This window comes from Corella eumyota, chromosome 6, assembly GCF_963082875.1.
Source record: "Corella eumyota chromosome 6, kaCorEumy4.1, whole genome shotgun sequence".
Lineage (NCBI taxonomy): Eukaryota > Metazoa > Chordata > Ascidiacea > Phlebobranchia > Corellidae > Corella > Corella eumyota.
Window position 1 is genome coordinate 6,178,975 of NC_137495.1, and position 16,820 is coordinate 6,195,794.

General features: G+C 28.2%; 1 protein-coding gene across 1 annotated transcript; it reads left to right on the forward strand.

Annotated features, from left to right (window-relative positions):
• Positions 1-1,526: 1,526 nt before the first annotated feature.
• Positions 1,527-10,822, forward strand: LOC145754880 (guanine nucleotide-binding protein subunit alpha-14-like). The gene is made up of 6 exons (XM_082571038.1): positions 1,527-1,757; positions 4,882-4,999; positions 5,343-5,490; positions 7,574-7,667; positions 9,117-9,286; positions 9,488-10,822. Exons 1-6 carry the CDS (start codon positions 1,596-1,598, stop codon positions 10,194-10,196), a joined length of 1,401 nt encoding a protein of 466 aa, XP_082427164.1. The 5' UTR covers positions 1,527-1,595; the 3' UTR covers positions 10,197-10,822.
• The last annotated feature ends 5,998 nt before the right edge of the window (positions 10,823-16,820 follow it).

The window sequence follows — 16,820 nt, forward strand, 5'->3', positions numbered from 1 at the left end:
ATACATAACACCAAAAACTAGACAACAAAGCAAAAAACACAACGCGTGGGTTTTTTCTAAACTCTGCAGCAGTTTCGAACCTGAGTCATAGCACACAGTTTTAGCAGTGGCCACGTGATGATCGTTCCCGTTTCGTACGTGGTGCAATCTGTATGCTGGCTTAATTAAACTACTTGCGTACAAAACAGCCTGGTCATGCCTCGTTCAGTTTATATAAAAGCGTGGGACTGGCCAAATTTCTGATTTTTTTTAAGTCGTTTGTTTAACATGTAAGCAGTTATAGCGTAAGAGTCAGAAAGCCGTGCTGTTTATGCAATTTTGATATTTTTATAGACGCAAGTTTGATGGAGATTTGTTTAAAACAGGGTTCATACAAATAGAACGAAATAAAAAAAAAGAAAGCTTGTTTGTGAAAAAATAAAAATAAACCATTACCTGTTGAAAGTAACAGATAGAAAAATATCACATGTTTTTAAATAGTACCTTGTGTTTAATTTAAATCCAGTTGATATTTTAAAAATCCAGGTTTTGTATTTTGAATATATTCTTAAAATGATATATTATGTTGTGTTGGTGAACTAGATTTATTTGTATTTAGCATGCTAAAATCAAAATGCAAGAATCGTTGTGTTGGTATTTTTATAATTGTGTTTTATCGTATTGACTATACCACAATTTGCGCTTAAAAAGCACCGCAATCCAATTTGGCATACTGTATGAACTTTGTTTCTTATCGTATATGCAAAACAAAAATACTGTTAAAATGTCAAATGTATTGTTATCCAAACACCCGCGTCTTACGCAGCATTTACGTAGAGATTTTTACGCAAATGTTGTTGTCATCTTCAGCCTAATTACTGTATAAGGTATCCCGCGAAAATTCGAGATCTTATTTGGTCCAATTCGTGATATGAAACTTCGAATATAAATAGTCAAAGTTCGTAACTATTTATACTGCGATTTTCCTATTTTTAGCACATTTTTAAATTGATATGCTAAATGACATTCAAACAGTATTGTACATAATACTAGGTGGGACTATTCCCAGTACTCGAAACCACATTTTTTGTCTTGTTGGAACAGTAAACCGCTTATACACGCTAGGCATTATTACTATTACAGTTCAGTCAGATGGGTTATTATATTTTTTTAAGTTTAAATCTTAGAGATAAATGATGTGACTAACGTCTAGTCGCAATATATACAAGCTGATAATTTTAAACCTTATGCCTTACGCTGTGTTTAAACGTTGTATGACTGGTCAGTTTAGTAACCTGCTTTAAAAATATAGTTTAAATGTTTTTTTTTAGATTTTGAAATTTGTATTAACATAACTTTAATGAAGTGAAAGCGGTGTATGTATTTCGGTATACTTTTGATTTGGTGATTAGAAATTATAGACTATACTCTATTAGTGATACATTAAAAACGTTAAGCTGTGATGTGGTGTAAAAATTAAATTTTCTTAAGCTATTAAGTCAGGGCTTAAAACTTAACTATTTTTACCTACATTTTTAGATTTTGTTAATTTCACACATTAAACGGATTAGGATATGTTTTGTGCCTAAGCAAAGATATATTACAGTTATACTAATATGTCGAGCTTGTCGTGCTTTCACAATACCATTTCTGACGCCAAGTTGATTAGCAAGGAAATAGAAAGGCAAATCAAGGAGGCCAAGAAAGAAGCTCGCACCCAAGTCAAACTGCTGGTACTTGGTACAGCAGAAAGCGGAAAATCTACGTTTATTAAACAGGTGAGTGTTTTAAGATAAAAGTCCTTGGGCTAAAAAACTGGTTTTATGCAAAAATAAACACATTTCATTTTTAAGCGTACAGCCAGCCAATAACATCTTGGAATTATATATTATTTATTACACTCAAAAATATATTTGTTCAACTGAAAACAATTATTTTCAATTGTCGTGCGTATAATTGGTAATAATAATAATGCCATATTACTACAAAAAATGTTTTTATAAAAGCATTTGTACATATAATTTTTGCGTAACCCAATTTAAATGCAAGGCTTAAAAAAGTAAACCCATTTTGTAGGGTTTTATGACACATTGCGTTGCGTGCCATTGGCCCCTAATATTCACTGAATATTTATTTTTACAAGCTTGATTTATATACAAAACATTACGCTTATTTCTTGCTTGCTAAAATAACTGATTTTATATATATATACAGATATACGTATTTGCAAATTTGTATTTTAAATCTTAACGTCATGACTTATTTTTAATTGTTTGTATACTGGCTCTGGATGGTATCAAACTATATTACGTATTGTTCAGATAAAAGGGAACAGGTTTTAAAAATGTTACGTTACTATAGAGAAATGTGTAGTATTTTTTAGATGCAAATCATTTAAATGTCGTTATTTGTCAAAGTAAAAGCCTTGTTCAAAAAAGTTTAAATTAAGAAGCGGACTTTACGTAAATATCCTCTTTTACGTCAAGCAAAGTTTAATATTCATTATGACATTGGTAGAATACCAACTATTTAACTTTGAAACCGTTCTCAATAAACATTGTAGTTGGCCAAAACGGTTGAGTCACCGTTGATAGGCGCCCACCAATCACGGCTCCTTTCCAGTATTGCTCTGTGGCAGCGTCACATATTTTGGCGCCATAATAAATAGTCAATAATCGCCAAAAATGCGCCAACTATACACAAATACGCCTGTTGGTTATGCTCTGTATGTTGTACATAAACAAACTAGTTATGCTATGTTTTGGTGCGGACCAATCCGAACTCGCTTACTCACTACTAAAATCACGTTGTTATAGTTTTTTTTTGGACACCAAAAGCTCATGTTTGTTGGCTTCAGTTTGATGTTAACTACATATCCAATTACGTCATATATCTCTAGGTCCAATTATTTTTTATTAAGTTTACAAACAAGTAACAAATATATAGTAATAATAACATATTAGCTCAGAATTTAAATACATCAAGATAAAAAACAAGAGTGACTTGTTATAACTACAGGTGTTAATTAAACGTAAAACATTGCTTTTTAAGCAATAATTTTTCTAAATTTTTAAGTATGAGGTACATCGACAAAATCTTGACATTTTAATTTGATGTGTTTTGCAATGCAATTAAACCAAGGGGGGTGTTTATAAGTTTAGACGCTTCGGCTGGACCTTAAATAAACATGTACGACACGTTTAAAAGCCATTTAAAAACGTTGTATCAAAATGTACTGTAAGAGCGAAAAACAAGATTCATAACCCGGTAAATAATAGGAGAAAAAACTTCGACCACGTGATCAGTTTTAATTAAATGCGTCATCTGTGGCTGTGAATTATTAAACAATTTTTCGTGTTACAAAGCGGAAGCGGATTATAGAAAGAGAGTTAATTACCGAAAATAGGAAAAACTCGTTTCGTTGAAGGTTTTCGGTATTGTAACAGAATGCGACAAACGCCAAAGTGAATATATATATATATATATATTACCAATTTTAAAAAAAAGTGAAAGTCACTGTTTTCAAACTGTATGGTATCTAAACTTGTATCAAATTTAGATATTCTGCGGTATACTCTTATATATATCCTGGTGATCTAGCCTAAATAAGACAAAGTAACCTATAAATTTATAGAACGAGTCCGATATTTTTATCAATAAAATTTGAATATTTATCAAATATGGGTATAAAAATATATATTAAAAATACACTTTATAAATGAATAGCTTAACTGGTTGATTTTTTATTTAAGGTGTAGTGATATAATGCGGTGTGACTTAATTTTAAAGGTATTTTTAATATCTGAAAAACCGCAGGCATCCTTAAAGGATGTTTCAATCAAAATGACATATTCGTCATATAGTTTTAAAACAAGAAAGTACATTTAATGGAAATCCTAAAGACCCAAACAAATGTTAAATAATTACTAAATTTAAAACATTTTTGTCTTTGGCATATGGCATTTTCGGTGATTGACAAATAACATGTTTTAATGCAATATTTCAAAGGTTTTATTTAACATCAAATCGTATATTATATGATAATTGGTCAAAAGTCAATTTAAAGCCAATATTTGTGACACACATTCATGCATATTACGTAAGTTAAATATCCCAAACGTTTTGTAATGAATTTTATTTAGTCACCACACGCAGCGTACTAGTTTAATTTATAAAAAAATAAGTCAATTAATTTGAGTTCTTTTTACAAAGAGATATACTCTGGTTACTTTCTTAAGTACAAAATTAACCTACTGAAATATTTATCACCAAAACGGTGCAAAATAATTTTACAAATGATTTAAATGCAGATTTCATTTCAATATAATTAGTTAAAGTAGTTTTTTTCTGTTCAAGAAATCTAGATAAAATTAAATGAAATTTATTTAATTTGAAAGAATTTTTTTTATAAACCCAATGTCGAGCACAAGACACTTATCACGTTTATTGCAAATGCCAATTGTGATTTAACTCGCTAAAGAGTTAAAAACACAGTTATCATGTTTAAATTATGCCATATATAAAATGTTTTAATTAAAAAAGTTAAACCATGGCAAACTATGTACAGTACTTTAAATACTTGTCTTTTATAGATTTGTGCAAGCTATCAAAATATGGCTTTTAAAAACTGTGATTAGTAAAAAATTTCAATATAAAGTCCAAATCTACATTTTACCGTAAAAAATTTACATTTAACTCTTAGACAGGATCTCGATTTACCTTTACAGTTTTGGATGTGATTAGGTAGCAGTTTTTGTCTAATCAGATACATTTTGATCAGTTGCTTTTTGTTATTTTTTTATTTTACAACTAATACATGCTTATGGTAATTTACTCACTTCAAACAGCAGTTTTTGTATTTTTAAAGCTTTTAATTAAATTTGGATACATTTTCCTATTTAGATGCGAATAATTCATGGTAATGGCTACTCTTTGGACGAGAAACGTAACTACATTGTCTCCATCTTTCAGAACATCAACATGTCTTTGAAAGCTTTGGCAACCGCTATGCGAAACTTTGGTAATTAAAATAAACGTTGTTGTATATTGGATAAGTGTAATAAAGATTAATATATATAAATGTATGATAAAACATTATATATAGATATAAATGTATGATAAAACATTTTTTGAAGTTGTTGTAAACAACATTAAATGCAAAACAATATAATACTGTCATGACTTATGTTGCTATATCTATAGATACGGAGATTGTGCTACACTTCTTTAAACCTATCATTTAAATATGGAAATTACTTTGATTCAATACGACTTACTGGGTTACATTACATCTTAAAGTCATAGCGCTTAGAAAATGGTTTAATGAGCCAATTTATGTTATTTAATCCAAGTTCTGTTTAAAGACATGGAGTACGAGCATGAAGAAAATCAAAACGTAGGAGAGAACTTCACTGCGATGACGAGAGAAGAGGAAGAAGAAAGCATCGACAGATCAAAAGTCGACGAGATCACAAAGTTTTGGCAAGATCATGGCGTTCAGCAATGTTATTTGTAAGTTAATAAAATATTATATTTATTTATATTAAATTTAAAAAAGCCTATGTTACAGCTATACATGTAGCATATCAATACACTTTAATACCTTTGCACAAACCTATATTACATGTATTTTAAAGTAGCTTAGTTATGGTTAAGTGGTTGTATTAAAAGCCACTTAAACTTGCTTGTCATTAGATGTTACTTATTATAGTTAAATCCTTTTTGCAAGTATGGATTTTCAAAAGCCAAACAATGTTGTATTTAAAATCAACTCTTGTGAGTTCCAACTAAGGTTAAATGACACATAAAAACAAGACTGGGATAATCAGGTCTAAAACCTAATTATTTCGGTACAACATGGGTGGGTGTATATACGAAATTACCTACGCAATATTAAGTATATATTATAGGCTATTCAAATAACACAAACAAGAAATAAAATATCTGAGCCTAAACGAAAAAATATTGTGCGTTGTATTTAAACTGTATGTGTAGTTCCTTTTCAATGTATTTTTTAAAATGATTCATTCCGAAATAGGACTTGTTGTTATATAACTTCAGCTTCACTATTTTTGCCAAATCGATCTTATTTTTAGCCGAATGGCCAATTCGTTTTTGCAAATTTGATACCCTTGTAGTTGTTAATATGCCGCGATATTAAATTGAACTTTAAAAGCACATTGCCAAATAACAAAAAAACGAATAACAACAACAAAAAAATATTTATTTTTATAAACATGCTCACATGGTTATTTTTAACTTGATATAAATATTTAATATTGGTATTTTTTGTTTCTAAATTTGTGTTTCAAAGTACATGTTTTGTATTGACAAAGTGTGTGCTATTTCCTGTTTTAACAACTATGTATTTCCGTCGTAAATCGTTATATCCTGTCTATATTGATTCGCCAAAAATACATCAACGAAAGTAATTTGATAACACGTGGTATGGTATTAAGAGCAATTTATTTGTGACTTCATGTTTTAACCGAAAATCAAATATTGTTTAACAGGTCATCTTTCTATTTTTGTTTGTTGTTATCAGGTATTTTTGCTTGTTGTTATCATGGGCGTTTGCGTTCTTACACCTATCTATTTTTACTTTTGTTTGACCCGGTTCTAGGCTAAATTTGGCTTAAATTCTTGGAAGTAAAAACCCTAGTTTCGTAAGTAGTATGATACTCTTAACGTGTATTTAAACACTTAACTCAACTTTTGCGTGGCATGAGTGTAATCACGAGTTTGTTACAAAATTTACCAAATTGTCAGAATTTTTTTTTTTAAATGGCGTCAAAAATTTTTAAGTTTTAGCTACGTCATGCTATGATCAAAGCCATTTTTGTTTAAACAAAAATTAATTTTTATTTTACGCATATTTTGGGGATTTTTAACTTTTTTATTTTACTAACTTAGGTTTATTATTTAACAGTCGTCATTTCAATGTTATATCAACAAATTCTTGTCAATATATTGCTTTATTACTAAAATATTTGACAAACACGCTTTTAAAATTTGCTGTTTAACTTTATCATGACAACGCTGTATTCAAATTTAAGTCGGCACGCAACGGCATTGTATTCATTTCAAGTGCCTTTAAAAGTCGGAAATTTGAAATTCTATAGAATAAAGCCAACCCAAAAACACAAATGATAATAGCATCATAGACAAACTTGATCTATCTATGGTTTAAAATACTTCGTGGTAGAGTTTGTAGATTCAGTTTAATCTTAACAATAGTTAAGAAATTTTCGGCCGTTTTTGCCTGTGACAGTCAAAAATTGTACGTGATGTTGCTAAAACAGTAAAGATTGATAGGTCTTAACATCCTTTAGTATGCTTGAAAAACATGATTTTATTCCTCGGATATAGTCTCTAAAAAATTTAAAGCATATCAATTCTAAAACATCTTCTAAAATTGATTTAAACTGTTCATTTTTTTTGTTTTAACTTAAGATTGAGATATCCTTTAGTTATATTTTCTTACTTAAGTAACTAATTAAATAATTAATTTTTGTGTATTAATATGTTTTGTTCAATAAATAAATTTAAACAATTTTGGTAATTTTACACTATTTTTTTTGGTTCTTTTTTGCAGAAGAGGAAATGAATTTCATCTGTTTGACTCTTGTGCATATTATTTAAACGACCTTGGCCGAATAGCAAGCGAGGGATACCTTCCCACCTTACAGGTATATTAATATTTACGTTTTGTTGTTATAGAATTAATATAACGCTAGCTACTATATAAGGATTTTAATCATACGGGTATACAAATGAATATATGAAAAAATACACATTTTTGGATACTAAAACTAACAGCAGGGAATTAATCGAACTAATCTAATATGATCCCACACATTTACCCAAAGGCCATTACACTAAAAGTATTTATTTTATCTATCTTCTTACTAATACAATTCACTGGTTTCCGAAGCGGTTTGTCAAGATAAATTAATTTGGCTTGTTCGTATGCAAATGACATTGTACTTCTTAAGTAATCACCTTCGAATTGGATCCAAATGGTTAAGTTAATGTCAACTTCGCGTCGCTTGTGGTTAAGCTATATAACGCTAAAGTGCTTGGCATGGGAAAATGATTGACGTGACATTTTACTGCGAATGTAGGTCGTTTTTGCTGCCGAAAAAGTGATACTTTGCAATAGAAGTCCCTTATTTAAAGACAATTTTCGTACTGTAAAACTATAAACATAACGTAGCCTTAACATTTATAAATGTTTATATTAAGATAAAAATTCCTGTATACGGCTTGGAGTGTACGGCTTAGCCTTTTAAGCCAAGCCCTGAAAAATCCGCAAAATTAATCCAAGTTTACAGCTTACCTCGGGTGTATAAATTGTACAATTAAACCATTTATGCGATATACAAGTTATAACTAAAATCACTGTCATTAAATTTTATGGACCGTTTTTGATGCCTAATATGTGTTATACCATTTCTGATCCAATTCAAGTTACTTGCTACCCTTGGTAACATGATTGACATCAACGACTAAAATTTCAAGGAATCGGGAATGGTTTTTACCTTGTTTTGGCACCGGAAACTAAATTTGTAATCTGATTGTATTTGGAAGTAGTTTTGCACCTTTTACTGCGGCTCAGTGTATTTTGTGCGTTCGGAAATAGGTCAAATTGTTTGCGGTAGTTATAGGGTTCAGATTAAGTCAGTTAGCATATACGTTAGGGCTTAAAAGAGATTTCTTATACTTAAGCAATAATTTTGTTTAAATCTTAACATGCATTTGTGTTGGTTATTAATATTCCTACTGGCGTATTTTACTTAACTATATAGTCATTTATGATTCTTTCTTCCACCAATTTAAAGCTGATTTATTGTTAAATGTGTCATGTAATTACAAACAAAAACAAAAATAAATTTAGAATATGGGAATTTAAACACATTTACAAATAGTTAAAGTAAACTAAGGAATAATACAAGTTAAATATAAGCTCTGATCACAATATTGTTTTAAGTTATAAGAAGGGTTAAAAATTAAAAACACTCCTTTGAAGTGTCCCAACTAGTTTTAAGGGTTTAATTGGAAATCGAACGACTTTCATTATTTTTTTGGATTTATTGCAAACTTTTTAACTTTATTAACACCTGAACCGCTTTTTACAGGACATTTTGCGGGCTAGACTTCCCACACTTGGCATCAAAGAATACCTTTTCAATATCGATAACTTTATAGTCGGCATTGTTGACGTCGGGGGACAGAAGACTGAAAGACGAAAATGGATTCACTGCTTCGAAAACGTAACATCAATCATATTCCTTGCAGCACTGAGCGAGTAAGTAAACTTTTGTCGTAAATATGAGTATTTATCCTCAAATAAAAGGAACCTATTTTTGCTCATTAGCTTCCCCTAGCGAACAAAGCTGACAGTAAATAATTAAGGTTTTAAAAGCTTGCTAATTTAAATCCCCTTTTACGTTTTATTTTTCTTAATTCATAACTGCAGATTTTTGCTTTAACTGGCGTTATTTTTTAGATACGACCAGTGCATACCAGAAACTGAAATAGCACAAGATCTTCGCAGTAGTCTCAACAATTTACGCCTAAACAACTCCTTCGAAAACAACAACGGCAACCTCACACCTTACCAGCACAGTCAGCGAAAGGCAAAGCCCATGTCCAGGTCGCACTCCGACTACGCCTCGAAAAAGAATAACGAATCAAGTAAATCTCACTTGGCGGCACAAAGACTAACAAAACGAAACCACGCATCGTTTCACACGAGCCCCAAGGCCAAAGACGTACTCCCCCCTTTTCCCGTTATAAAGAAAAACAAGGAACGGGAGCGACTGTATTCCGAAGAGATGCTAACCGCCGACTGTCCGACTGTTAACCGGCTCCGAGAGAGCTGTGCTTTATTTAAGACTATAGTTAACAGTCAGTGGTTTGAAAACACGTCAGTTATCCTGTTTTTAAACAAAACCGACATCTTGGAGGAGAAGGTCGGCCACTCGGCGATTTCCGATCATTTCACCGACTTCACGGGCAAGGACGATAACGTCGAAGACGTAAAAGACTACATTCTAAAAAAGTACACCGACTGCTTTGACCGAATCAAGCACACGAAAAGAACTCTTTATGCACATTATACCTGCGCGACGGACACCAACAACATACGGTTTGTTTTCGCCGCTATAAAGGACATCATTCTGCAAAGTTATTTAATGAACTATAACTTGGTGTAGCAGTAAATCGTATTTGATATAATTAAGTTTTGTGTTTGTTGGGTTTAATTAGCACAGTCATTAAAAATCGTTTGTTCCAATTCTTTTTTTATTTGATAACACGATTTTAAGATGACTAAGAATTGAATGTAAAACAAATGTAAATTTGGTACAGGGGCAAAACAGAAACGTTTATTTTATTGCTTTCATTAGCAGCTACTTTTTTATCAGCCAAGCATGGTATCACCACAATCGTGCTGACTTTAGTGCAGTCAAAAAGTTGTGTTAAATACCAATCTAATTTTTAGCTCCCTAGTAACTCATTTAGTGTTACATAGTTGCCTAGCTACCTCTTCAATTTCGGATTTTTATTTTTTCGCGATTTTTTAAACAGTGCAATTTGATACAATTGGCAAAATTGCTTCAGTTTTATCCGTTTTATCAATACTAGATTTTTTGTTTTATTTTTGTTAGATGAACTAAAAATTTCTAGTTGAACGTTGTTGTTGTTTGTTGGTTTACTGGTATTTTATTTTTAAAGAGTTTCTTTTTCTATTTTTTGTTTTTTTTGTTTCTTGCTTTGACAAAATGAATATAGGCCTACGTTTACTCGTTTCTCCTTATTTGTTAAAAATAAACATTTCGAAAATGTATACGAACAAGTTTAACATATTCGAGGTTATCTTATTAAGCAAATCAAAAATAAATTGAAACTAAATTTATTTGAAAAAGAAAACATGGATTAGTTTTATCAATGTAAAAAGGAATTTATTTGTTTCTTTATTTTAAAATCAAAACAAGTAAATTTTGCTTCAAACGGCGTCCGATTAGAGCAGTTGTGAAACTCCAGTTAACTGTAAAGATAACAAGTGTAGCAGAGTTTTTTTTAATAAAACTGTTAGCTTTCACGTTTTGAAAATAAAAATATAAAAAATTTAAAAATGTTTTCTTTAGCGGGAATCGAACTCAAAAATGTAGTCCATCTATAGCCATACAGAGCGATACTATTAAACCAGGCACAAATTAAGTTACTGAAAAGACGCCGCTGACTTAGTTTTTGCCGAAAGGAAAGTTAAAAAACGTTTTTTTTTCTATAACTAGGTAAAACAAACGGGTCATTAGCTAGTGGACAGCGTAGAAGCAAGGGCCTTCAGGATTTAACTTTTTTCAAGTTACTGGCATATTTATTTTTATTTCAGGCATCCACTGCTAAGTAGTCAAAAAAGAAATCCGTTGCAACAACAAAAATCAAAAAAAAATAATGGAAAAACCAAGAACGTCGTTTAGAATTGGAAAGGTTAAGAAGAATAAAAAACCAGCTTCTGCCAACGCTTGCAAAAAAGAAGGTAAGTTATATATAATATACTAAGGCTTTAAGATAAAGATTGGCAAATGCCGATTTACACACATCACCTAATATCACAGGCAGATCGCGCATATGATATCTAGGCGGTATTTCGTTAAACACTAACAACACAAATACTACGCGTTGTTCAACTTTTTCAGTGATAAAATTTATAATTTCAACTTTGAAATATCAATAAATTTTGGTTTGTTTAGTGTTTTTGAATGCTTGTTTGTTTACTAGGGATAAAATATCAATATTTTATTGTTTATCATATCATCAAAATTTAAAAAAAGTTACTTTTTTCCTATTTTGATTAAAATCTCGTGCACCATCTTGCAGTAAAAAAAAAAGAAAATGAAAAAAAAATATTTTGGCATTTTTTTAAAAAAAGACAATTACAGTCTACTATAAGCCTTTCTAACGTTTTAAACTTGTTTTTAACAAATTAAAAATCACGTTTAAAAATTGAAAAAAAATAAATAAATAAAATTTGAAAAATGCGACTCTTGTGCACCATCTTGCAGTAAAAAAATAATTATAAAATTAAAAACAAAAACAATTCTAAAATAAAAAAAAAAAATTTTGGGCATTTTGGGGCAAAAAAATTTCTTTCAATCCAATTTAAGTCAAGTAAACGTCTTTAAAACTAAGTTTTTGTCGAGTTTCGGTGACTTACTTTTTTCCCCCAAAACAGCGATTTTCGGCATTTTCTACAAGGGTATTATACCTTTGGTGCTTTGCTAAATTTGGCGAAAAATGAAAAAAAAATATTTTGGAATTTTTATGCATAAAATGCACTTTCAGTCTACTATAAGACATCCTAACGTTTTCAACCTGTTTTTAACGATTTAAAAATCACGTTTTTATCAAAAAATAAATTTGAAAAAAAGCGACTCTCGTGCACCATCTTGCAGTAAAAAAATAATTATAAAATTAAAAACAAAAACAATTATAAAATTAAAAAAAACAAATTTTGGGCATTTTGGGGCAAAAAATTTCTTTCAATCCAATTTACGTCAATTAAACGTCTTTAAAATTAAGTTTTTATCGAGTTTCGGTGACTTACGTTGTTCCCTCAAAACAGCGATTTTCGGCATTTTCTACAAGGGTATTATACCCTTGGTGTTTTGCTAAATTTGGCGAAAAATGAAAAAAAAAATATTTGGGCATTTTTTTGCATAAAATGCACTTTCAGTCTACTATAAGCCATCCTAACCTTTTCAACCTGTTTTTAACGATTTAAAAATCACGTTTTTATCAAAAAATAAATTTGAAAAAAAAGCGACTTTGCGCCATCTTGCAGTAAAAAAAAATAGAAAATGAAAAAAAAATATTTTGGCATTTTTTGCAAAAAATGACAATTACAGTCTACTATAAGCCATTTTAACGTTTTAAACTTGTTTTTAACAAATTAAAAATCACGTTTAAAAATTAAAAAAAAATAAATAAATAAAATTTGAAAAAAGCGACTCTTGTGCACCATCTTGAAGTAAAAAATAATTATAAAATTAATAACAAAAACAACTAGATTTATTTGATAAATAAAATATAGTTCGAAATTATTTGATTATTTTTAACATAAATTTTTATAAATAAAAAAAGATATGCATAAACATTAACTAAAAATTTTACATGCTTTTATTTTTTATTAACAAAAAAGCATTTATATATATTATGCAAACAAAAATTAATATTTTAACCCAGTTTTAACTTAGTAATATTACAATATACATTATACTAAATTTTAAATTCATAAAATTGATTTTATTAAATAAACAAGCACTTAAATATATAACTACTTATATTACAAAATACATCATACCCAATTTGTAATGCTTAATATCGAACTTTAATTTTTAATGAACAAACCAGCATTTAAATATAACAAACAAACAATAATTATTTTTTAATTCATTTTCGAATTATAAATATTACAAGATATAACCGACCAAAATTTAAAAACCTAATAACAATCATTAAATTTGAATAAACAAACACCTATTAATTAGTAATTAGTGACAAAAATTATAATTTTAAATCATTTTTGAGTTACTAATATCATGATATACAATTGACCAAGATTTAAAAAATTAACAACAACCTTTAAATTTTAATAAACAAACACTTATTAAAAAATCTAAGATTTCAAACCATAATAAATACACAGACAATAACAATATGTTTCGAAATCTAAGATTTCGAACCATAATAAGGGTTCAATAGTAAATTAAAATAAAAAAATATTTAAATTCAAATATTGTTTTACAGTTAAATTAAAAAAAATGATTCAAAACATATTTAAGTTTTAAAAACTATTTTTTTGTTATCTTAAAGTTAACTGAATTATTAACATTCAGTTATATACATAATTTAGCATTTTTTTAAAAACTAAAAAAGTTAAAAATTAAATAGATATTTATTTTTAAATTTAAGAAATTTAAATGATTGTTTGATGTGTTCGATAGTGTATCAAGTTTAAGAGCTTTAAAGTATTTAATTTAGTATGGGAATCTAAGTAAATACATCCCAAAAAATAATTATTTATGTAGTAATAACAATATATCAAAGTTGGTTAACTAATGATAATTTTTGTAAATTTTTAAGAAAACTTGAAATATTTAAGTGTATTTAAATTTTTTGATTAAGACAAAACAATAATAACTTATTAAGAACAAAAATTTGTTACATACATTGTGATTCAATTTATATTTAAAAATGAAAAATATTAATTAACATGAAATATTATATAATCGAGGATAAAGCAATTTACATCTAAAACCATCCGAGCGTGATAAATAAAAACAAAAATCGGGTCTTGAAGAAAATTGTAATTTCTTTTTTCTTTTGATTAGGTTTTTTCTCGCTTTCACGTAAATAGTTGGAAGGTTAACAAAAGAAGTTCATCAAGTGCAACCTAAAAATGACGAAGTTAAATTCATAGTTTTAACATGTTATTAATATTAACTGTTTACAAAAGTATTTCTTCGTGCCAAAGTGTCTTGTTATATCTCTAATATTGTTATATATCTAATGACGATCACAAAACTTCATTTCTGCGTTTATCAAGTTTGAGTAAATTTAATTTGTTGATTACTTTTAGGTTTTAGGCTCGTTTGCTTTAACTTTTAAAATGTGTTTGGTTTAAACAATCATAGTAAAATTTTTTTTTTTAAAGTCATTCAAAATAGTTGGATGTCGTTACTTTAACTAGAGATTATATTTATGTTAAAACACTCAAAAGAACACCTAAGATAAAAAAAAATTCAAAAAATATTGAACAGAACAAAAATTACATCATTTTTATATTACGTATACAGTTTATATTCATTTATCGCGTGTAATTTAAGTTTTCAAATTACGTTATGTAATATTTTATTAAATATATGTTCTGTTTTACAGGCAGTATTGATCATTACAACATATAACAATATCGGTTGTTCAAATTTTTAATAAAAGTTTCATAACTTTTATGAATATTAAGATTTTTGAAAAATATTTTGTAAACACGGTAATTGGACCTGTGCGGTTCTAACACAACAATTATTTTTCGATTTAAAATTTTTAATTTTTTTTCAAAAAATTTGTATACAATATCATTGGTCAAAAATATCACGTGACCTAATGAAAACCAAAATAAAAATTACCTCAAACTTTTGTTTTACTGAAAAATTTTCCCAAATGTTTTATCTTGAATGTTATTTAGGCCAATGCGCGTCTAATAAAATACAAAATTTTAGGTTTTGAGATTTCATAAATTTTTAATAAAAGTTTCATAACTTTTATGAATATTAATATTTTCAAAAAATATTTTATAAACATGGTAAATGGACCTGTGCGGTTCTAACACAACAATTATTTTTTGATTTAAAATTTTTAATTTTTTTCAAAAAATTTGTATGCAATATCAATGGTCAAAAATAACACGTGACCTAATTAAACCCAAAATAAAAATTACCTCAAACTTTTGTTTTACTAAAAGTTTTCGCGAAATGTTTTATCTTGAATGTTAGTAAGGCCAATGCGCGCCTAATTAAATATAAACTTTCGGATTTTGAGATTTCATAAATTTTTAATAAAAGTTTCATAACTTTTATGAATATTAATATTTTCGAAAAATATTTTGTAAACACGGTAATTGGACCTGTGCGGTTCTAACACAACAATTATTTTTCGATTTAAAATTTTTAATTTTTTTTAAAAAATTTGTATGCAATATCATTGGCCAAAAATATCACGTGACCTAATTAAACCCAAAATAAAAATTACCTCAAACTTTTGTTTTACTGAAAATTTTCGCAAAATGTTTTATCTTGAATGTTAGTTAGGCCAATGCGCGTCTAATAAAATACAAAATTTTAGGTTTTGAGATTTCATAAATTTTTAATAAAAGTTTTATAACTTTTATGAATATTAATATTTTCGAAAAATATTTTGTAAACACGGTATATGGACCTGTGCAGTTCTAACACAACAATTATTTTTCGATTTAAAATTTTTAATTTTTTTTCAAAATATTTGTATGCAATCTCATTGGCCAAAAATATCACGTGACCTAATTAAACCCAAAATAAAAATTACCTCAAACATTTGTTTTACTGAAAATTTTTGCGAAATGTTTTATCTTGAATGTTAGTTAGGCCAATGCGCGCCTAATTAAATATAAAATTTCAGATTTTGAGATTTCATAAATTTTTAATAAAAATTTCATAACTTTTATGAATATTGATATTTTCGAAAAATATTTTGTAAATACGGTAATTGGACCTGTGCGGTTCTAACACAACAATTATTTTTCGATTTAAAATTTTTTATTTTTTTTCAAAAAATTTTTATGCAATATTATTGGTCAAAATATCACGTGACCTAATTAAACCCAAAATAAAAATTACCTCAAACATTTGTTTTACTGAAAATTTTTGCGAAATGTTTTATCTTGAATGTTAGTTAGGCCAATGTGCGTCTAATAAAATACAAAATTTCAGGTTTTGATATTTCATAAATTTTTAATAAAAGTTTTATAACTTTTATGAATATTAATATTTTCGAAAAATATTTTGTAAACACGGTATATGGACCTGTGCAGTTCTAACACAACAATTATTTTTCGATTTAAAATTTTTAATTTTTTTTCAAAATATTTGTATGCAATATCATTGGCCAAAAATATCACGTGACCTAATTAAACCCAAAATAAAAATTATCTCAAACTTTTGTTTTACTGAAAATTTTCGCAAAATGTTTTATCTTGAATGTTAGTTAGGACAATGCGCGCCTAATTAAATATAAAATTTCAGGTT